This window comes from Denticeps clupeoides, chromosome 18, assembly GCF_900700375.1.
Source record: "Denticeps clupeoides chromosome 18, fDenClu1.1, whole genome shotgun sequence".
NCBI lineage: Eukaryota > Metazoa > Chordata > Actinopteri > Clupeiformes > Denticipitidae > Denticeps > Denticeps clupeoides.
This window is the reverse complement of record NC_041724.1, coordinates 1,495,591-1,518,404: the sequence shown is the minus strand read 5'-3', so window position 1 is coordinate 1,518,404 and position 22,814 is coordinate 1,495,591. Positions and strand designations below refer to the sequence as shown.

Genomic DNA, 22,814 nt, shown 5'->3' with positions numbered 1-22,814 from the left:
GGACCAGTCCAGCTTGAGGGACAGCAGATGGAACAAGTTTAGTTTGGGGCGGTGGTAGCCTGGCGGTTAAGGAAGCTACCCCGTAATCAGATGGTTGCCGGTTCGAGTCTAGACACCGCCAAGGTGCCACTGAGGTCCCCTTGATGAAGGTCCCGTCCCCACACACTGCTCCCCGGGCACCTGTCATGGTGCCCACTGTCACCAAGGGTGATGGTTAAATACAGAGGACGCGTTTCACTGTGACATGTCGCCAGCTCGCTGCCTGAGATGCTGGAGCTACCTGAGATGCTGGAGCTACTTGAGATGCTGGAGCTACCTGAGATGCTGGGGCTACCTGAGATGCTGGAGCTACCTGAGATGCTGGAGCTACCTGAGATGCTGGGGCTACCTGAGATGCTGGAGCTAGCTGAGATGCTGGAGCTACCTGGGTACGGTCACCTCCACTCTTGGTTTTATAGCAGGGAAAGAGAGAGCTTTGTTGTTGCTGCTGCTGCCCGTTAAATGTTTTCGGTTTTATTTTCAATAATTTCTGGTTTCACTATGGCGCTTCAATCATTCTGGCATTTTCACTGTGTTATTTTGCGTATTTAAAACCGTGATTTTCTCCTGCACTGCATCTCCATCTCACCCTCCTCCTCCGCCTCAGCACCTCGCCACTCGCTGTGATAACAATCGGCCGGCGTCCGTGCCTTCGTTTCCATTCGCCAGGAAGGTGGAACGTGAAGATACTCAGATCGCCGCCTCCCCTCCCCACGAGCTAGAGTTGGACACACGTCCTTGTTTCTGTGACCGGTGACGTCCCCGAGTGTGACGGTGTCACAGTGGCGGCTCCTGTCACTCACCACAACCGTCACATGGGGGAGGGCGTGTCGTTGAACATGTAATGAGCAGGGTCTCTCACGTCACAAATAAAGACTGATTGTAATATTTCTCATTTAAAAATTACACGTCTTCTCTCTTTAAGAATCGTGACATGACAAGATTTTGCTTTCGTTCCAATCATTGTTAAAAGAGCTAGATAATGTTCACATAACGGAGTACGTAACCCTGTCAATAGAAAGTTTTTTGCCCATGAAATTAGGTGACAAGCATCGAAACAGAAACATCTGTTTAATCTGCAGTTTTAATATACAATCTAAATGTCTAATAGCTAATAAAATGCCAACAAAAACATGGCTTTTTACTACGCGCTTCTGTTTTCAGCAGTTATCATTCGGGGACATATCCGTCAGTACTACAGGGTGGGCCATTTATATGGATACACCTTAATAAAATGGGAATGGTTGGTGACATTGAACACATTTTATAAGTGGTCAGAAACTTGTACATAACTCATGAAAGAATAAAGTTATGTTCATTTCTTGTGAAATTACCAATAAATTTGATGTGTCACATGACCCTCTTCCTATTAAAAAAACAAAAGTTGGATCCAAGATGGCCGACTTCAAGATGGCCACTATGGTCACCACCCATCTTGAAAAGTTTGCCACCTCACATATACTAATGTGCCACAAACAGGACGTTAACATCACCAACCATTTCCATTTTATTCCCACCCTGTGGGCCATTATCAGTAAAGACATGCAGGAAGTGAGAGGAAATGGGCGTGTCCTTGGTCATGTGACCATAACTCCACATGTGTTCATTCATAGTTTTGATGCCTTCATTGAGAATCTACCAACATAAATGGTCATGAAAATACTAATGATACTAATGAAAGAAACGTTGGCGAGTCGGTGCTCAGTCTGGGGTCAGTGGTCACACGTGACAAAGCATCACGTTTGGCTTAAAAGGCTGGTAGTGCCGCATTAATATTAACCGGCCTGTTAGTTAAATAGCGTTAAATAGCCCTGCGTTAATATTGAATGAACTGTTGGCCGTTTTGTTTTTTTTTGTTTTTTTTCAAAAGTAAGACGCCTGCTGCCCTAAAACCGAGCTTTACGCGAATGTAAATGTACTTTATTTGTCTAGAGCTTTTGTAAGGACTAATAAAATTAGCCACTTTTTTGGGGGGGGTGCGTTTCTGTTTAATGCCGAGTGCTCGTGGAATAATTGCACTTATTACAGCAGAGCAGACATCACTGTGAGCTACCAAAAAAACGCTGCTGTCGAATAAATATTTATATAAAAAGCAGCGACCTCATCAGCGGCGACAAGAGAAACAACGCAGCAATTTCCGGCGAGCAGAGGGCAGCCGTCTCAGGGACATATGATTGCGACGCCCCTGGAGGCCCATCATTTGGAATCAGATAGACTCTCCTCCGCTCAGCAAGTGCAGTAAATTAAATCATAGGTCGTCGTGGCGAGTAATGAGAAAATAAGGAGCCGGCGCGGCGGCGTGAGGCCGGAGAAACCGGTGTCCGGCGTTCCCAAATTCCAACTTTTACATGAAACAAAAGATTTCTGACGCGCTTATCGATGAGAGATAATCTCATTGTTTCCCGCCTTCCCTCGATAAATCATTAAAATTAATTCACTAAATGGGGCGGGACAAACAATATTTATGATGGTTTATGGCTGAGTGCTGTAAATGAAGAATGGGTCTGCGCCAATCGACGCTGAAGCAACCCCGTAATCAGAAGGTTGCCGGTTCGAATCCCGATCCGGCAAGGTGCCACTGAGGTGCCACCGAGCAAAGCACCGTCCCCACACACTGCTCCCCGGGCGCCTGTCATGGCCGCCCACTGCTCACTCAGGGTGATGGGTTAAATGGACAAATTTCACTTTGTGCACCGTGTGCTGTGCTGCTGTGTATCACAAGTGACAATCATTTCACTTTTTTCTTTTTTTTTTACTTCGTGACTTCTTCCCTTCCCTTCTTCTTAATTGTTGCTGTGGCGACTGGGAGCGGTCTCTGCTTTGGGAGACCCTGTCCAAGCATCGTTCCCCAGCGGGCGGACGTCGCCGGTCCCTTACCGGCACCTGACCTTCGCCGTCCTTGCCGGCGCGACGGCCGGGGAGTCAAGGAGGGGGCTCATGAATAAGGAATGACTCAATTATGTGCGAGCTCCATTTGATTTGCATTAAAACGGTCACACACTGAAATCCCCCGTCCATCTCGCTCACACACACACCAACACACACCCACACACACACACACTCAATATCTCCCTATAGACTGAAATAGTTTGTGCGATGGCACCATCGGCATCATTAAAGTTTTTCTGGCCCCTTCAGAACCGAAGCTCTTTTTAAATGACGAGATGTTTCCGAGACATCACCAGGACGCGCCGGTCGCTTCGCGTCTCGAGCTTAATTACTCCTGCAAATGGACGGCAATGCAGCTGTTCTTATAAAACGCGACTCCGCCTTCCTTCCTCCCCGCCAATCACGCTCCGCCGGCGGCGCGTCTGCGACCAGGCCTGCTCCGCGGCATCCTGAACGTCCCCGGCCGCCCGTCCACATGTCCGCCCGCGTGGACGCGGGACGCGCCGCTCCAAGTGTGAGATTCGAAAGGTCACGTATTGTCGAAGTCGCATTCATAGAGGCGCGAGGGCCCTCATTAAAACTGGGGCGCCCACCCGAGAGGAGCCAACAGGGTTAAAAACGGCCTTCTCTTCACGAGACGGAGGGAGAACCGGAGCCGGGAATCGCACGAGGTTTAAATTCATCCTAATGAGGCCTCTCGCACCACTTGAGATGATGAGAGTTGGCTTTTTTTTTTTTTTTTTTTAAAGGGCCTATGGAGCGACGGGTCCGGTCTAACGTCTAATTAACTTATTACAAGGCGTCTCTCAGGCCGGCAACCGAATCCTGATCACGATGAGCCTCTTAATGCCCAGCGTGCGGACCCCACCTCGTTCTCCCACCTCGTCCTCCTCGATCGGCCGGGGCGTGGCGAGGAGGCCGTTACTTGTGGCGCATCCCCAACGTGTTCGCGCAGGGGGTTTGTTTAAAAAACCCCGTCGGGTTGCGGGGAGAGAGAGAGACGTCAACCTAGAGAGATGGGGGGCGGGGCTTTAGTGCCAAAAGCAGTAACCAATCCGGATGCAGGTGGACCGACGCCACGGCCGCGTATCTGTGTGTGTGTGCGTTTTGGTCACGTGTCCACACAGATTTGCACTCAAAACACATTGAACTAATGCACGCAGGAAATGCAATAAACCAACGCCAGACGGCGGCGGAGACAGCGCCAGCCAACATGGCAAACGGTAGTCTGGGAAATAGCGTTTAGCTAATAAAGACGACGTCTTTATTACACAGAAAATAGATTTTGAGAGGCCGCCTGCTCCTCCAGACAACTTCTCAAAATCACATAAATCCACTCCAACTGTCACTCCAATTGGATTTGTTCGCATTAGCCAACAAAGCAGGACGAGCAGGACATGAAGCGGCGAGAAAGATCCTCACCCTACGTGACCTTTGCCCTCGGTAAACGCCCATTACCGTACCCTCCTGTCCTGCCTTGTGCCTTGTTCATGAATTACTCAGTGAATGACTTTTCACAATGTACATGCTGCGTGGACATGCATGACATAACAGTAGGTGGCTCTGAAGGGCTTCAGCGCTAATGTATTGAGAGCTGAATAATATGAAATGATGTAACCAGGTCGTAATTGATTTGCTAATTACCAGGACTTTGTTAGCCGGGCCTGTTCTGCGCTTGTTCACATGAAAACCGCCCCGGAAAGTGCCAGAGGCGTACATCGGGCCCTCGGATTTAATGAACGCGGAGTTCGCATCAGTGGCGCGCCGCTCACCGCTAGTGCTGTTCATGAGCAAAAAAAGAGGCGGAAAGTGGGAGGGATTTCGGGCAAAATCCCTCGGCGTGAATTACAGTGACAGTCGTGCACCGGGCGCGGTAGATCTGCCACATATTAAACAATAATAATGTTCTTTGGCAGCGACAAAACATTCAAAATCCAAAAAAACCACAGTCCCGCGCTGCCAGGGGCCGACAGCCAAGAATGAACAACAGGACTCGCGCGGGGCCAAAAACCGCAAAGTTTTCATCAACGGGTGCTGCGGCGCTCATGGCGTCCGGAATTGTGACGGGAGAGCGGGGGGACGTTGAGCAGGTGCATTCGCACCCACACCAGCGCTCGAGCCATTTGGACCTGCTGAAGACGGAAATTTCCGTGACACGCCCGTACTCGGTGACACCACCGTGAAGACCCCCCGCATTTACTAAAGAGGCGGAGCTTTTTGATGAGATCGGAAATGGTCTGTGTTACATTTTTTTGCCGAGGACGAGGCCTGGCGAGGAAATACAAACGTCTGCATCGCCCGGCGACCTTGCGGCCGGCCATTAAGTCACAACTTGTCCGAACGTCATTTTTCCTCCACGATGCTGAATGGGTTTTAAATGGCTTTTCTCCTCCTTTACGTCTAGATGTTCTTGTCATTACCGCGAGGGTTCCACGCTGGCTCTGTTTTATACAGAATATTCAGCAGAAAAAACTCTTTTATCATTTTTATAAATATAACTACTTACTTATACATGAACAGATAAAAAAAGTGTAATAATAAATACGGTGAATTCATCGATGAAACAGAAACTAGTGAAATTCTGGATGAATGAATCTGAACAGTTGGCACGCTCGTGAACTAGAGCACGGGCGGGAACCTGCCAGCGGATTACAAAGTGCCGCCGGCATGTGGCGACCGTGCAGCAGGCCGCGGGCGCCCTGCCACGTCACGGAACCTGCGGTAAACGCCAGAGGGCCCATAAGATGTTTAGCGTATTAATTACGAGAGCGTTCACCGTCACGGCAACTCCGCTGCTGATAAAGGAGCCGCCGTCGCAGCCACAAACGCCTCGCCAGCGGTTTCCCGCCTTCCGTGTTCCACTTCCTGTCGCGCGATTTCGCTAATAATCGTGGCCGCAAAATAAAACGTCATGCAAATCGTTCATCGTCAATCACTTTGGTCCCCTGCCGTGAGCCGGGCAACGGCGAACCCGGAGCCAGCCGCGGCATCGGCGGGAGTGACGAGGCAGCTTTAGTTGCTTTGGAGGGCGGCCCTGGAACTCCGGAACGCCGAGATTCCTGGGTAAATGGGCGCCACTGTGTACTTTGGCTGCTGGCGCCGCCGCTCCCGCCAACAAACATACATCACGGGCTGTCAGGCGCCTATACATCAAAGGACAAGACCGCGGGCGGTGCCGGGGTGGCGGAGAAAAATATCGCTGCATTTAAAAACACATATTTCAGTCGTTATCAGACAGTTTCCTAATGACATCATGCAGAACGTGGACTGGAGCAGAAGAACCTTCTAGCAGGGGGGTCCTTCAGGAGCAGGACTGATGGATTTCAGATATTAAAACGCATCCTTCTTTTTGACACAGTCATATCCAGTCAGAATATATATATATATGTGTGTGTGTGTGTGTGTGTATTTTGCCATAGTGTAGAGTGTAGAGATATATATAAATGTGAATAGAAGTTTTGCTCAATAGCGGCCGGATGTTGTTGCCTAGCAACAGCAGTGTGCCATAACAGTACCTGCTCCTCAAGGCAGTCTCAATCTCGCAGACTTCCTTCACATCTAATTGGTCAGGTGGGTTGAAAAAAAAAAAAAAACTCCGCCTTCCCCGTTCCAGCCAAGGTCTTTAAATGACAGGTAGTGCTGGCATTATTTTAGTATTCCGTCTGAAGGAATGTGCACAAACACACTGCTGTCGGCATGAATAAAACTGACAGCATGAAATATGGAGGGCGTTTATTCTCCTACAGAGGGTCCCGTAAATCCGGCGCCTTAAAGAATCCCGCGCCCCGACTGTGCATCGCCTGACTCTCCCTGCCCGTCCCAATCAATTCCAAATTAAGCGCCGGGTACATTTCCCCGCGATCGCTGGAGGTGCCGTGTGGACGCACGGAGCATCAGAGTTCTTCGTCTTCTTCTCCTTCCCCTCCTCCTCCTCCCTTCTCTGCAGAAAAAGAGGTGATAATGGAGAAGCAGGGCTCCCAGTGTTTGCTTTTAATAATTTAATTTCTGTAAACACTGCAGAATTCTCGCGCACTTTCATTAGAGCGAGACGCACATTCTCCTCCGCAGCCTCGGGTTGTTCTGGGGAGCCCGCTTTTGTTCATTAAGAAATCCTGTATGCACTGGCATGCGGTGAAAACAGAAGATGAACTGATCACCAAAAGGCCTAATAAATCTTTGCATTTTGAGCGGTTTCATTATTCTTTCATGCAATGCAAAAGTTTGTGCACCCTGACACACGTGCTCTCTGGTCAAACTTCATCAAGGTTTCACACTTTAGTTAGATTAATGGTGTATGATTTGTTCACAGTCATTGTTATGAAAGGTCATATGTGTCACGTGATTCCAACACGGAAACGAGGTAACGTGGCAAGATGGCTACTGCCAGCCGCTCAGTCATTGATTGACGTCCGTCAACTCGACTCGGCTCCGACTCCCCCTGCAACGAGTAAGACCTCTCCTGTTTATCTCATCTCCTCTCCTCTATACTCCTCCGTCTCATCCTGCCCCGTCCCAAATTCAACCTCAAAGGCTCTCGTTCGCATAGTAAACCGAAGGTGAACTTACCTGCCTTCTTGCGTCCCACTGCACCGGGGTTCCTCGTTTTCTCCCACACGTGCTCACGCTCTGGTCCCTCGCCGGGACCGTGACAATATGAAAGCTGTAGGATCCTCAGCCATAGGCTCCTACTCCTCATTACGGTCTTCTCCAGAGCAACAAGCTGTAGGTTTTATCATGGACCCTCAACATTGATGTAAATATGTGGTTATATCTCATCAAAGACTGGTAGTAGCCTAGTGGGTAAAACACTCGTCTATGAACCAGAAGACCCAGGTTCAAACCCCACTTACTACCATCGGGTCCCTGAGCAAGACACTTAATCCTGAGTGTCTCCAGGGGGGGACAGTCCCTGCAACTACTGTCGCTCTGGATAAGGACGTCTGAAAAATGCTGTAAATGTAATCCAACCAGTGCATGCAAGAGTCCAGCAGAAACAAACTGTGGTTCTTGCCAAATACTGACCAAGTCAGGCACACAAGGACCAGGGTGCTTCAGGACCATTTCATTTCTTTTGGTACCTGGAAATGATAGTAAATAATAATAAAAAAAAGCTTAATGACACTTTTTGATCACAGTAACAGACATTTAGGCCCAGGGTGCCCAGTCTTTTGCATGCCACTGTACTATAAATAATGCTTGAATAATGTCACTCCCATCAGTGACTAACAATTTATTGATCACAAATCAATTCTTACACTAAGTGTATTTGTGGTTGCTTAGCAACATGCCATCAAGAACAAGAGCTTAGAACCTTCAAAAAAAATCTAATATACAGTTTAATAAACTTCCTCAGCAGGTTCTGCAGCATCAAATCATGTTTTAAGGTAAAAAAAAAAAACAAAACCTCTAATGCTCCTCAATCACAGCGCTCACAAAGAGAATCGGTAATTTCGACAATCCAGAGGGCGGCATTGGATACAAAATACAACAGGCGAGAAATAGATTTGCCTACAATCGGCCAGGCCACAGGAATGAATTAAATATAGATCTGATACGCAGCCTGGAAAACTCCTACCTCCCCAGCATGGCATCATGGCATATGGAACAAAGGGAACTGACTACTACGTCTCCCTTTTTATTCTTAATTCATCTGTGAAAATGAGCGGGGAAAGTGCATGCGGCAAGAAGGCCACGCAAGATCTGTATCTGACTGGAAACGAATTTCAAATTAATTACACATTAATTATCCAGAGAACGAGAAGTGGGCTATAATGGAAATATTTTGCCAGTGTATTACCTCTTTTATCTGGCTGTAAAGTGCTGCGCCCCTGGGCTGAACCTCTAATGAAAACACCCATGTACGTATATATTATTAAAGAGTGTATTAGAATATCATTGGTCTGAGATGGATGGGGACCACGGGGGTGCGAATATGTGTGTGTTTCTCCCCCTCTTTTTTTCCCCTCATCCAACTGTGGGCTTTAAGGTCAGCCCCCCCACAGCAAGTGGGCTTCTCACTCTGAGGAGTGAAGGGGGGGGAGAAAAAAAAAACAGAGGCCTAATGTTTCTGGTGATAGAAAAGTTCAGCGGAGAACACAGAGGAACCTAATCTCCAAAAAGCAGCCTGGAGATTGTGCCAGATCCCAGGGGCAAAGGATGGGGAGACAGGGGATTTTTCCTTATCCCTGTGCTGACAGTTCTAATTTATTTATTTCCCTTTCCCTGCCACATCTTAAACACGCTTCTCGCTTTTAATTTGGAATTTAACTTAGCAATGAGTGAATGGGCGGGGCCTGCGGTTTGGGAAGGGCAACAAAGTGAATTTCCAATGCAAATCGGACCCAGATGAAGTTTGTAGGGTCTATGGCGGCCTCCTCGACTGCGGTCTGCCTTGACGTCCATGCTTTGGGTCAGCCAATAAACAGAAAATACACTTATAACGATGGAAAAATGACTATAGGTGAACATATACCGGATCTGCTGGATCTGGTGATACACTTCGGACCCTGCTAATATTTCTCCAGAGTGAAACTACAGTACTGCTCATTTACAGTAAATATATACGGTGAGGCCACACTGCAGCAAACTGCAAAAATTGCCCAACGGTGTGTTGTTCGTGCCTCATTGTTTACCTCGTACACGTCCCGTTTTTCATGCTTTCTGTTGCAGAATATTAGAAGGTAGTGGGCTGTGTACAAAGTGTGCGCAACTAGAATCCTCAGTGGTGTTCCGCCGGGTTTCGGGCTTGTTTACACAAATCTGAGCGACGGTACTGGCGGCCGTGGACATAATGGCCACTGTTTGCTTCATCCGAACATTTGGGCGGGCAGTGCTGGTCCAGACAAAGCTTTTCAGATGGGACAAGATGTAGCTGTCTTTGGAAACCCACATGGCAATTACCCGTGCAGGCAGGATTTTATAACTGCACGTTGCCAGGTTGCCAGAATAAAAATCAATCAATAAATAAATGCATAAACAACATATTCCTCTATGCTTTTGTACTTTTTGTGTAAAAAAATGGATAAATACCAAATATACTCTCCTGAGGAGAGTATAGCTCTGGCAACGAAAAACGATGATATTTAAATATGCTGCAAAAACCAATAAATGTGTCTGTGTACATATTACAAGTACTAGATCAAAATCCAAAAACGAATGTTTTCTGTATGAAGCTTGACCATACAGCGCATTGCCTTGAACATCTTTTATCAGTTTTGAAGTTTATTGACATCTACCTCTACTTTCCTAAGGCAAAATGTCATTTACGGACAAATTGTATTGAAATCAGGCCAGCAGCATTTGCATTAACTTTCATAGAAATAGACAGATAAACCACAAAACATGAGCATTTACATTTTACATTTACATTACATAAGCAAAACATCAAATGTGGTTCTGCCACAGACTAAAAACACCATCGACTCTATCAATCTTATTTTATGTTCCTTTGGACAAAATCAGAATCTCACTGAAGGTTATGAAGCTGTACCAATAGAAATGCTAGTTTTAGCTACATGCTAATTTAATAAAGTGATAAAGTGAAGTGATTGTCACATGTGATACACAGGAGCACAGCACACGATGCACACAGTGAAATTTGTCCTCTGCATTTAACCCATCACCCTGAGTGAGCAGTGGGCAGCCATGACAGGAGCAGTGTGTGGGGACGGTGCTTTGCTCAGTGGCACCTCAGTGGCACCTTGGCGGATCGGGATTCGAACCGGCAACCTTCTGATAACGGGGCCGCTTCCTTAACCGCTAGGCCACCACTGCCCCTAGAACATTGCATCATGAGTTAACACAAAATAATGATAGATATAATCACAATGTCAGACGTGGCCCAAGCTTTGCTCCAAAATGCATGCAGCATTTGGCATGTTTAGAAAAAAAAATGTTCATGCACACAGCACTATGCTCGGCATGCTCTTTGTGCACAGTATATTTCCATGTGTAAACCCCCCGTGTCGTGGTACAGGGAGAGTTTCCCTGGGCACACTTCTGCATTTGCATCGCATTTGCTATTCTGGCTGCTTAGCGCCCAGAAAATGGAGTCCGACGGCTAAGCGCATAATATTTGCAGATGTTTCAGGCCCCCTGAACTCCACACTGTATGTGCGCACTTTCGCCAAAGGCTGGCATTTTGAAGGCAAAAAACCCCCCAAAACGACACTGTCAACAGGACGGGCTGAGAGTGACCCAATCGAAACACAGCACCACTGGGCATGCACCGACAAAGTGCTGTGCTGCATACATGTTGTCGACTCAGGCGCTTTAATGCGCTTTTTTTAAGGGGGGGGGGGTGGACATACGTCTGCAGTCAACGGGCGCAGGCTGCTTCCTGGGGGCTGTTTTTGCACGCCGCTCATGGACAAATCGTCACTTATGAAGAGCTCCGCGATGGAGGCTCGCTTTCAGCCGGCGGGCGCGCCTCGGTGGCTTGGCGGGCTTTGGAGAGCACTTTCGAAATGACTGAGCTTTTTCTGCGAGATTAAGTGATACGTATCTGGTGCCCGGACACATGGGCGACGGCGGGTTGTCAACTGCATTTTGGATTCATCACTCTTGTCACACGCCTGCCAGCTCTCATTACGTCCTGTGCCAGGCATTGGCACTTCATATTCTTTAATTGCATTGCTCGTTTGAAAGAACATTTTTTTTTTTTTTTTTGAAATCCCCGTAATTGTCTTAATTATGTTTTTTTTTTTATTTCTCTCCCAAACGGCATGCAGAGCAGCAGCCGCCTTCCTACGGATGATCTGCACCGAGCCTGCACTCTGACACCAAATTTACCAACGGCACATGCGCCCATCTGATCAAGAGTCGTGCAAATTTATCGGCTCAGGAATCACAAATGATAAGTGGGAGGTGACTGCGCCAGAACCCTGGCAGAACCGGACCGGGGCTCAGACAATGGCGCAGCACTCCACGTGTCCTCTCTGTTCACCTCATTTGCGCGGCAGCGGCTGCGGGCTAATTCAAGTGGGGGACACGCTGCCGAATTCCATTTCAAACAAGCAAACAAATTCCGTGGCAGCGGGCCTGATCCAAACATACAGATGGGATGTCACATGAATCGCGGAGATAGTAATAAGCCGCGGCACACGCAAGTAGATTGTTGCAGCCGGTGGCGCCATCGCACGGTGTCACACATGCTTCCGCGTGGCTTCAGGAGCAACGAGGGAGCACAAACATTTTCATTATCTCACCGAAGACACGCATGGCATGGTCTGGAGTGTTCTTGGCGGCTCTGACGTGCACGAGATGCTGTTCAGGGACACCCCGAGTGGCAATTTCCCCAAACGTCCCCTCCATGTCCACTCACAGGTGCTTTATTCTTGACATTCTGAAAACGTCGTGAGGACGTTAGAGGGACATTGGAAGGACTTTCAAGAAACCCTTTGTGGATCTTATTCCAGACTTTTGGAGTGTTTTGGAAGAACTTTTATGATTACTCCTTTTTATGGTTACTGATATTGATAAAAAACACTTTACTTACCTAACCGTCTTTGAAGTACCAAATCAGAACAACCAAGAACCTCACATCTCACATGCTTGACGACCTCACATCTCAAACCACTAGACTCACAATCCCAAGGCTAAACTATCATGACTTTAGAACACATCATACATTTTAAATAAAATGTAATGGCAAATGGATTCCCGACAGCAATCAACTGTGGACCAGGGGACATACTAACGTGACATCTAAAGCCACAAACGCGAATGTGACTCCAGCGGACATATTATCAGGCTCATCGGCATCTCCAGCTCCAACTGTGAGCTAAGGAATGGGCGGGGTTGCTTCTTCACAGGGTCCTTTTTCAAGGGTCTCTTCTGTCATCACTTTAAATGAAGAAATGAACAGCTCGGCAGAAGCGGCTCGCTAGCGTGGTCGCGTGCGCCGGCTAGCACTTGACTCCAGCTCACCCCATCATACCAAATCCCTCATTAGCATTTCCCCGGCCAGAGAGCTCCGTAAATGGATCCGGCAATTCATGCACACCTCCCGCGGAGGACTCCTCCGCCCGCTCTATTATCACATTCCTCATGCTTGCGTGGCCCCCCGAGCCGATGCTCTCCACCAATGCCTACCCGGCAACCGTCCCCACAGCATTTTTGGTGGTGAGGGGTCCATCTGTCTGCCCGAGACCCTTTTAAATCCACTTAAACATCTCCTGCAGAAGGTGCACGCATTCTAGCACACAGCGGGCTCTCGAGGTTCCTCAAATGGATTTGGATCCTACGTGTTCATGGTTCCACTTACAGCAAAAAAACTGGGAAAATGCAACAAAAACAAATGCTTTGTGTGTCGGAATTTCAAAGCGGATTCACCATAAACGCACAACCTTACTGCTTAAGCCTCACCACTGCAGGATAACTACGGTTATCCATATTTGTTAACCTTAAGGTCATTTCCATAAGATATACGGAGCACAATGGGTGATTTAGCTTCACTGCAAAGATGGTGTAATTGGAAAAGAAACCCTATCAATTCAGATTCATGTGTCTCAAATTGTCAGGTGGTCTGAAAAATGCGATAGACAGAATTACCCAGATGCAATTTCCTCGAAATCCCCCTTTAGCCCAAATGAGAGCAGCACACTGGTGATGTTCGGATTAGACCATAACATGCAGTGAGTAAGTTAACCCCAGTTTGGCATGGGCAGACGGGTGAAGCCGTGGCTCATTCTGAAGAACAGACGCTCCAAACCTCACATCTCTCCTCATCTGTCTCTCCTGTTTTCACGTCCTCACTGTCCCCCGGCTTTCCCGATACAGAACGACCAGGGATGGAGAACGCTGAAATGTCGGAGGAAATTCGCGGACCTGCTGCTGCCATCTCCTAATTATGCGTGGCCAGATGAATAATGATACGAGTGGACACAACAAGTTCTTTTGTGCCCTCAAGAGAAGACAGCATTAAGTGGATCAAATTGAGACTCTGAGATTACTTGAATTTCAGTACTCTGTAAACTGATATATCTCCAGAAACGACACACAAGATCTTTCAGTATCTAAAACAGTTGGCATCTAACACCTACAACCATGTTCAAGACACCAGTAGTGGCCTGTTCCTTCACATTTACTCCATTTACCAGACACCCTTATCCAGAGCCCCTTACAATCAGTAGTTACGGGGACAGTCCCCCCCCCCCCCCCCCCCCGGAGACACGCGGGGTTAAGTGTCTTGCTCAGGGACACGATGGTAGTAAATGGGGTTCGAAGGTGGCAACACATTAGACCAAGGTTTCTGAGGTAGTCTTCTTCAGAAGGCACTTAACCTGGTTACACATGAAGCCAAGTTGCCAATAGGGGAAAAATACAGAAAACCCGGCCAATGTGGAGCCACATGCTCGGGTCTCTTGCTGTTTTTGTTGACTGGAAGTGCTGTGGAAGTGATAAGCAGCAGAGATATCAAATAAGGGTTCCTCAGAACTTCATGGCTTTCAATTGGATTCTGCGAAAGAAGCAATTTGTCATCTTGCCTTTAAAGATGCCTGCGAATGCGGCCTTGTTCTTCCTGTTGTCTTGTCCCTCACACCTCTGCTGCAGAGGCCTGAGATGTTGTGCATTAATCTGTAGGGCATCAAACATATTGGGTCAAACGAAGAGCAGAAATTGGTGATTACAAGCCCACGAGCCGGCAAGTGACGCGAAGATTGAGCCAGTTTCTGTACCAAGGACCCGTCTCCCTGTCACTACTCGAGCGGTTGCGTCCTGGGTGATAACGCATAACATTACAAAGAGCTGTCACATCCCGTTAGTGTGACTGGAATCGGACGCGGCTGCAGGCTCTCACAGCTACTGGCCTTTCTACAGAAGATGGACTCAGTCCAAGCCCGTTGAATGGCCCCCTTGATCCTCCTGTGCGGTTTTAAATGGCACCTCCCATTGCAGCCTCGCCCCACGCTCGTTCCTCGATGAGGGAGGCCTCCCCGAGAGCCGCCGGGCATGAGGGCGCTGAGACCTGAAGGGCGTGGGGGAGACGGGCTGCAGCGCGATGCTCCGCCGAGCGCCTAATGCGAGGACGGCAGGAATGCGGGAAGTGCCAAGGGCCAATTCAGCACGGTGGCCGGGGTGGGGTGGCAGAGAAACGGGGCCCAACAGAGAGCCTTTGTGGGAGGCAGCGCGGCTCTCCGGCGAAATGACAATAATCCAGTAAACAACTGTTTCATCCGAGCTTCCCAGTGCAGCAGGATCCTGCAGCCGTGCATTCAGCACATTTCGCAGTCGGCGGTTCCGGCTGCGAAACGGAACAAATGCAATTCTGACGAAGTAAAGGCTTGTTTTTATGTGATATTGCCCCCTATCTGGTTTCAACAAATAGAATATTTTGGCAGGGAATGAGGTTTGTGCATTATGCATGGTTCCCCTTTGATGTTGAGACAATTACCTAGGCTTGTGATTCCGTGTAGGTTCTGCGCGCAGACAGCTAAAAAACTGCGCTGGTGGCTCTTGTGCTAGGCCTGCAACTTAATTGGTGCGGAGCACCAAGAACTGGAAGAACTGGAACAATTCTTTTAAGAACGTTGAACAGCTACTTTAATGAGCAATTGTTAGCTGGAAGAATACATGAATCCACCTCTCTTGCTCGATCTTCAGAGGAGCAACAAGGCCTCTCCCGTCAGTAAAATGCACGCTTGGTTTAGCTAGCTAATGAACCGAAGACACAGGATATACATTTCCGTGCATGCTGTATTAATAAATAATAAAAAAATGGGATAACTTATTACTTTGTGCATGTTCTAAATGAAAGGTTTATCTTAAATCTAAGGGAGTAACGGGAAAAAATCTTTTTAGAAATTCGCGCCCACACATACTGTGGTGACAGCTGACATTATGTATTATTTAAGACAATGTGCAGCATGTGTTTTAATAAAAAGCAAGATTTTTGTGTACTTTTTTGTTTCATGGATGTATGAAAAGAGAATTGGAGTCTAGCACAAACTGTATTGGCGCTGGGGTCAACTGGATTCCATTTACTAAATTATATTTCCAAAATATACATTTTAATAAATCTCCTTTGCTAATAATCTCTCTCTCTTCTAACTTTATAGGGCAGGACCAAACCCTTTCTCTGAACAGACAATCAATTATCTTGATATAAAACTGTCCAACAGTTCATGATAATCAAATTGCCCTCTCGTTAAGTAAAAAAAACTGCTATGCATTTTAAAATATTTTAAAAAATGACTAACATTAATTTATTAATTATGCACCGTTACCACTTCTACTCCCAAACATTATTTGGTTATCCTAAATGGCTGTTCAGAGTACTGGTAATGGGCGCTATCTCTGTTACAGTTATATATAGTGTGTGTGTGTGTGTGTGTGTGTGTGTATATACACACACACACACACACACGTACAACAAAGTGGATCAAATTATTGAATTCGTTGTTGTCCAGAACTGATTACTTCATTGATGGTGTGATAAATGCTGTAAATGTAAATGCATGCGTCCTACAATCAGATATTTTTTTTTTTACTAGTGACACTTGCAGGACTGGAGAATATTGCAGTGACCTTATTTTCACTCCATGCAGACAAAATACTCCATTATTACTGCCAGGCTGGAGTGGCTGTGGTCCATGGGCCTGTGCACTGCTGAGGGGGAGTGAAAAAGAAAATCACTGTGCAGGGTTACAGAGAAAAAGGACAAAACAGAAATCAGCCATTATATTGGCTACCTGTCCTGAAGCCGACAATTTTTCACCTGAAAAACAGGTGAAAAATGCATACGGCCGCAATCGTCGTCTTCCTACAAAGACCCTTGATTAATTCAAATTCCCCTTCGTGGCACAATATGAAATGTCCCCGATGGCTCTTAAGTTCACCTCTGGCCAACGTGGCAACTGTTCTCTCCATGCATGCAGTACATTTACCGCACTGTACACATATTCAGCATAAATAAATAAATAACCAAACCTAGTTAAGGAAGCGAAGCCCCCCGAGGACGCTGATGCACTTCCTGCGATGGAGGAGGGGGGGGTCGGCGAATGGATTTCTTTGACAGAAGCACTCAGGGAGAGCGGAGCAGATTGCCGGTGAACATGTTCTGCATGCTAGTGCTCTGTGCCGGTACCAGGAGGGCCTCCAGATACCTAACGGTGGAGGCTGCGGCGAATACGCCGGTTACCTGGGCGAAAAATCGATTGTAATTAGCATCAGACTGAAGTTTGAAAAGCCTCCATATCAGTGCCCACCAGCTTGCATGCGAGTGATTATGGGAGGCGGAAAAGGGGAGAAAATGCGTGTTGCAGTAGTGGAGTTCCCCATGGAACATATGAAGTGAAGTGATTGCCGTCATTGTGAAACGCTGCAGCACAGCACAGGGTGACACCACACAAAACGTGTCCTCTGCTTTTAACCATCACCCTTGGTCTTGGTGAGAGTGGGCAGCCATGACAGGCGTCCGGGGAGCAGTGTGTGGGGACGGTGCTTTGCTCATGGATTCGAACCGGCAACCTTCTGATTACGCTAGGCCCCAAAATCTGACGATTGTTATAAGATTATTAATAGCACACAACTCTGCCGACCGTTAAATACGCTCTCTACATAGAAGACATATTTGTGCTTCTCCGTGCTGCCAGACTAGTGTTCATCAGTCAAATGAGCGCTTTCGAGTAGATAAAACCGACACACATGAACATTCTGGCAACCAAGTGATGAGCGTAATCAGGACGGCGGCGAAGGTCACGCGGTCTCAGTTCTGCAGGAACCTTCTCTCGGCGTGGGCCACCTCAATTAGCCAGGGCTGCAATAAGGAGCCGTGTAGGCAGAGTCATCAGCTCAAGGGCTCCACGCTCCCGTCCAGATGGACGTGACTCATTATGCGAGATCTGTATTTGTTCCATGGGCCGCCGGTCGTCCAAACACTGCGGAGGTGGCCACAGCCTCGCTCCCGGCCCGTGTGTCGAGCACTAAAGCGGATCTAATCGCAGGAGAGAGCTCCGCGGGCCGGCACTGTAGTCCAGCAGTGCGAAGACTCCGAAATGACTCGGCGAGACACAAGATCACAGAGGCCATCACAGGAGAAAAGCCAGGACCTTCACAATCCTGGACCTGTGATTAAACTGCTTCTCTCGCTGGGACGGTGTTGATGAAACATGAGATTCGTTTAGGTGGGTAGGGCACGGCGTGCAATGTGCATCCTTGAACCGCAATGAAAAAGAGAAAGAAAGAAAAAAAAGACGTGATCTTTACGAACATACATTCAGCAGAGCAGATCTGAGCGCAAATGCAATTGTAAAAGTTGCCTCGTGGCACAACAATCGCGAAATCTCATTCTGCAGAGGGGGAAGCCTCCTTCGGCAGCCTGCACCGCAGCTTCAGTAACAAGTCAAAATTGGGAGCAGGTAGGGTCATGTTAAAATTGGCTAAACTGCATTGTGCAATTTTGGGATTCCTTGCCGCTGGATTTAATGGCATTTTAATGTTGTCGTACTTATTCAAAATGACGCGTAAGGTCTCATAACAAGATAAGGGGGCGTGAGATAAATGCCAGCACAACAACCAGAAAGTGACGCTGGACACCGGCTTCAGAATTCGGGATTTTCTGGCATTTGGTAAGCAAGGCGTTACACCGTGAAAACGTTCTCGCTTCTTGGCAATTAGAAGACACGTATTAGAAGACACATGCCATGCTTGTGGGAAAAGGTGTCACTGTGTTTCAGGGGACTCGATGAAACGGAGAAGCATCATCATCATCTGTCCCGGACCGGGGACGCAGTGTTATGATCATCGTGCGGCAATATGAACTAACTTTTCCATCAGTGGGATTCCTCCTTCCTGGCAAATTCCACAATGCCAAAAGCAGGATTCATAATGTTCTAATCGTGAATGAAGCGTGATCACCGCGGTGTAAGTAGTTCCACTCTCCCGTCATCAGCGCCATACAAGGAAGATGGCAGTTTTGCTGAATAGTGTTGCAAAACCCCAAAAATTCAATGTTGTTAACATTAACAAATCCTAATGTATCAAATATGAAACAAGAATATAATTAAATATATTTGATTTTTTTATTTATTTGTTTTTGTTAAAATCATCCAATAAACAGTTCAGCTTTTGAAAATGAAGAATTTTCACAGGCTTTACAGGGTTAAAATGAGTAAAATAGGTGTCACATTGCATTAAGTAGTATAGGCGTAAGTAATATTTTGGGGCAAAATTAAGGTGTACATATCAAACAAAAGCTTTTGATTGGCTCTTTCTACTGGTAACGGACATGAATACATTTATTACAATTTTAGAGCTAATTAAACAAAAGAACTAATGATACACAGAAGCGGTTGGAGCCAGAAGTGGACCTGTGACTATTTTTAAATTTAAATTTTTTTAATTGAATTAAAAACGTTGTTCTCTATGCATATGTGTTTAAAATGATTTCTCAGCCCTCAAAATGCTTTTTGCACAATGCATGCATGATCAAATCAGAGCTGCGTTCCAAGGTAAAGAATGAAACGTCACAGGCGTATGCCTCCGATATGATTGTGGATCTGATGACAGCGACCACTGTGCATCGGTGGAGTCCTCCCGGCCAGCCAGGCTTCGTCCCGAGGCTCCTCGAACCCTCTGAGGTCAGACGCGGCACATTTGCCGGTGAAACAGGGCCTCGTGGGACATGCTTTCATCTGCCTCCACTTCAGTGACTTAAACCTGGCTCGGCGCTTTACTCCAGAGCTAATTCTGCCGCAACCTTCAGTGCCCACTGGATCAGCTGGGACCCGTGCCCGGCATTGACATTGTGTTAAAACAACGCCATGAGTACTTGTGTTGCTGTTGCCTGGCAACGCACACACTTGGTTATTTATCGAGTAAAGGCGATATGGAGAGAGACGGAGCGGGAGAGAGTGTGCGAGCGTTTGGGGGAAATGTTTCTGAAGTCTATTATTTATGCAAATCACAGTTGTTCCTCCTGTTCCGCCAACCTTTACGCCTTTTCTTTTAACGAATAAAGCCTTATCTCGGCCTTGTGCACTCAGCTTTCTCTCTCCACGTTTGCATGACAGCATCATGGTCTGCAATAAGCAGAAAAGGCCTGATTATTGAGACCCACGAGGCCACTCGACAGGCTGGGTTCATCTCCACCATGTGCCCTTACTCTCCACCATGTGCCCTTATTTGTATATGGTGTTTTTAAAATTGTATATTGTGTTTTTTTAAATTGTATTGTGTTTTTTTTTAATTTTATTTACTTTGTATTCAATGTTACTGTTACTGTTTTTGTATTTAATGTTACTTGTATGGTCTGAGAGTAACGTAATTTCAATTCTCTGCATGTCCTGTACATGTGGCAGAATTAATAAAGCTGACTTGACTTGACTTGATCTGTGTTTACGGAGCTCCGCCTTCGAGAAGCGGCGAATGTCTTACTGCGTGCGCGTAAAACCTCTGCGGTGACGTGCTGCTGCAGACAAGTGCATTGTTGAATCTGCTGGCATTTAAAAAAGGAAAAAGTCGAAAGGTGCTCGAAAGCGCAGCGCCAGACGGAAAGCCGGCGCGACGCGGCCATTACTTTGAACGTAAATGTTACTCTGCGTGTATCTGGTTCGTGTAAGACTCAGGGATCCCCCTCCTGAGAGGCGAAATTGCGTTTCAGCGGCGAAATAACACACACACGCCCTGGTGCATTACATGTTATAAGCCCCCGTGCCGCGTTTCGTTTAACCGAATATAGGTCACCGTACGCAGCCCCCCTCCTCTCAAATCCCACCGGCGGTTTTGAGGTAAGGACCTCTTTTGCTCCTTGCTAATCCGTGGTCACACTGAGTTTTAAATTCAATCTCACTTTTCTCATTACACGTCTTTCCAAGATAGCGCAGCCCCATATGGTCCGAGAGATAGTTTCTGGCTAATCTGATGGTTTTCTAACGTCAGGCCGAGGTACCACAGATCCCACATCCAGGAAGGTGAGTTTGATATGAACAGGCCAGGCAGAGAATGTCAAATAAATAAAGGAAGCGACTTCAAATTTTCCCAGAGTAATGAGTTGTGAAGCGCGGCCCATTTCCCAGGTCACCATGTAAACCTTTTACTAAGAGAGCAGCTAATGCAGAAAGCCTCCATTAAATCTCCACTGGCCGCAGAGCGGAATACGGTCCAGGCTCAAACAAGACGTGGACGCCAGACATTCTTTGTCCTCTGTTATGTAGAAATGAAACCAAAAATATTAATAAAAAGCAACTAGTTCATATTCTTCTGATTTGCTTGTGTTTGTGTATAATGTAAAAACATTTGAATCAAAAGGCCAATAATTCAACTAAAACAAGTTTATTGGCACACAAACCAGCCGTTGTGAATAGCGGTTGCATGAGTGACTTTTTGGGGGTGGGCGGAGCTATCCTCAAACGATTCAGCATCCGGCCAGCAGGGGGCTCTACGCCGGTGGCACTTTCACATCAAATGATTAAAAACACAGGACGTGTAAATGATTTCGAAAAAATCCCAGTGCCATGCACTCCAAAGTAAGGATGACAGTTTCGGTGCCGCCGGTCTAACATGAGGTGGCATTTGGTAAATTGCTATGATTGCAGAATGAATCTGAATCACACCGCAGCCTGGTTTTGGCAGGAGTAATCCCGTAATTCTCCGGCGGCAGAGCTAATGCCAGCATTAATCAGCGAGCATTAAACAGCATTCCTCTGCGTGGTCTCACCGCGGCCCTGATACAGTGTGGGCCTGTTCGATGGCCGGAGTCGCGGTGCCGTGGGTAAAAAGTCAGGTGCAATGAGCGTCTGCACAGGAGCCAAGTCTGGATTATTGGCATAAGCAGTTGATCGATGCTGGTCGATGGGGGGGAAAATGGGCCAGGACGCGTCCAGGCAAACATGGCGCCGTGGTCAGGAATGCCTAATGTCCCGGGCGTCCTCGCTCACTGTAGGACAGCCGAGGAGTAGATTATCATTTTCAGTCGGCAGAGGGGAATTGTGGTAAAGCCTCCGCTATCTGTGTTAACTGCAGCCACATTCGTCCCGTTTATGCAATTCATCACGAGCATCTGCACAGCTGTGGCTCCTCCGCACACACCACACACACACACACACACTCAGCGCACCGAGATGCGTCTTATCGTATGCAATGCACAGCGCTCCAGTGCAGTCAGCTGATTTAGCTTCTGTTACTGAGACATCCTCACAGGCGCCGCGGTATTGGATGTGACGTGAGAACCACGAGGTCCCGACTCCACCGGGCGAGGCCAGGCTGCACGGCCTTATTTATATATATACGCCATATATGAATTATTCAATGCAAAAATTATACAGTAATAAGTTAATGGGACTTTGCACCTGCTTTCAACAGCACAATGTGTTGCGTTACTTGAGCGTGCAGAATTGCGGGATATTGGTCGGTCGCGCGCGTGTAAGAGCGTGCACCGGCCCTATAATTAATTTCAGCCTCTTCATAAAAGGATTAGGGCTCGGCACATGAGAACCCGGGCCCTCCGCTCCCCGTCCCGGTGTAGGCACGACTGGCCCATTAAAAGTGGCTTTAATGACAATCCTGTGCTGACATTCAGCTGCGTTGGGAGCTAATGCTGCATTTATTACCCGCTGGCCCGGTGGGCTGCTGCGAGGACGTCCATCAGTCAGGCACGGAGCAACCGGTTATTTCACATTCTGCTTGAAAAAAAAAAAAGCACTTGAAAATGGAGCATCATCTGGACTATTGTACAGATTTAGAACAATCGAAACGCTCGACCCTGCTCTCCAAATTTGCTCTCAAAGAAGATTTAGCAATTTAGCTTTGAATGTGGGAGACGTAAAACCAAAGAGATAATAGCGTGTCTTTGAGCTTGTAGTGCCTCTTTTGATTGAGGGAGAAAGCATAATAAGGAATTTATTTCATTAAATCCTTAACAAACATGGTCCTTGGCGGAGACACTG

General features: G+C 47.3%; 1 protein-coding gene across 1 annotated transcript in view; it reads right to left on the bottom strand.

The window, feature by feature from the left end:
• Window positions 1-3,734: 3,734 nt before the first annotated feature.
• Window positions 3,735-22,814, bottom strand: part of LOC114768537 (leukocyte cell-derived chemotaxin 1-like) — a 43,379-nt gene continuing 24,299 nt past the window's right edge. Inside the window, exons 5-6 of the mRNA XM_028960890.1 lie at window positions 6,816-6,868; window positions 3,735-3,852 (exon numbers count right to left, since the gene is read on the bottom strand). Of these exons, the coding sequence (XP_028816723.1) occupies window positions 3,735-3,852; window positions 6,816-6,868 (171 nt within the window). The remainder of the gene's footprint in view (window positions 3,853-6,815; window positions 6,869-22,814) is intronic.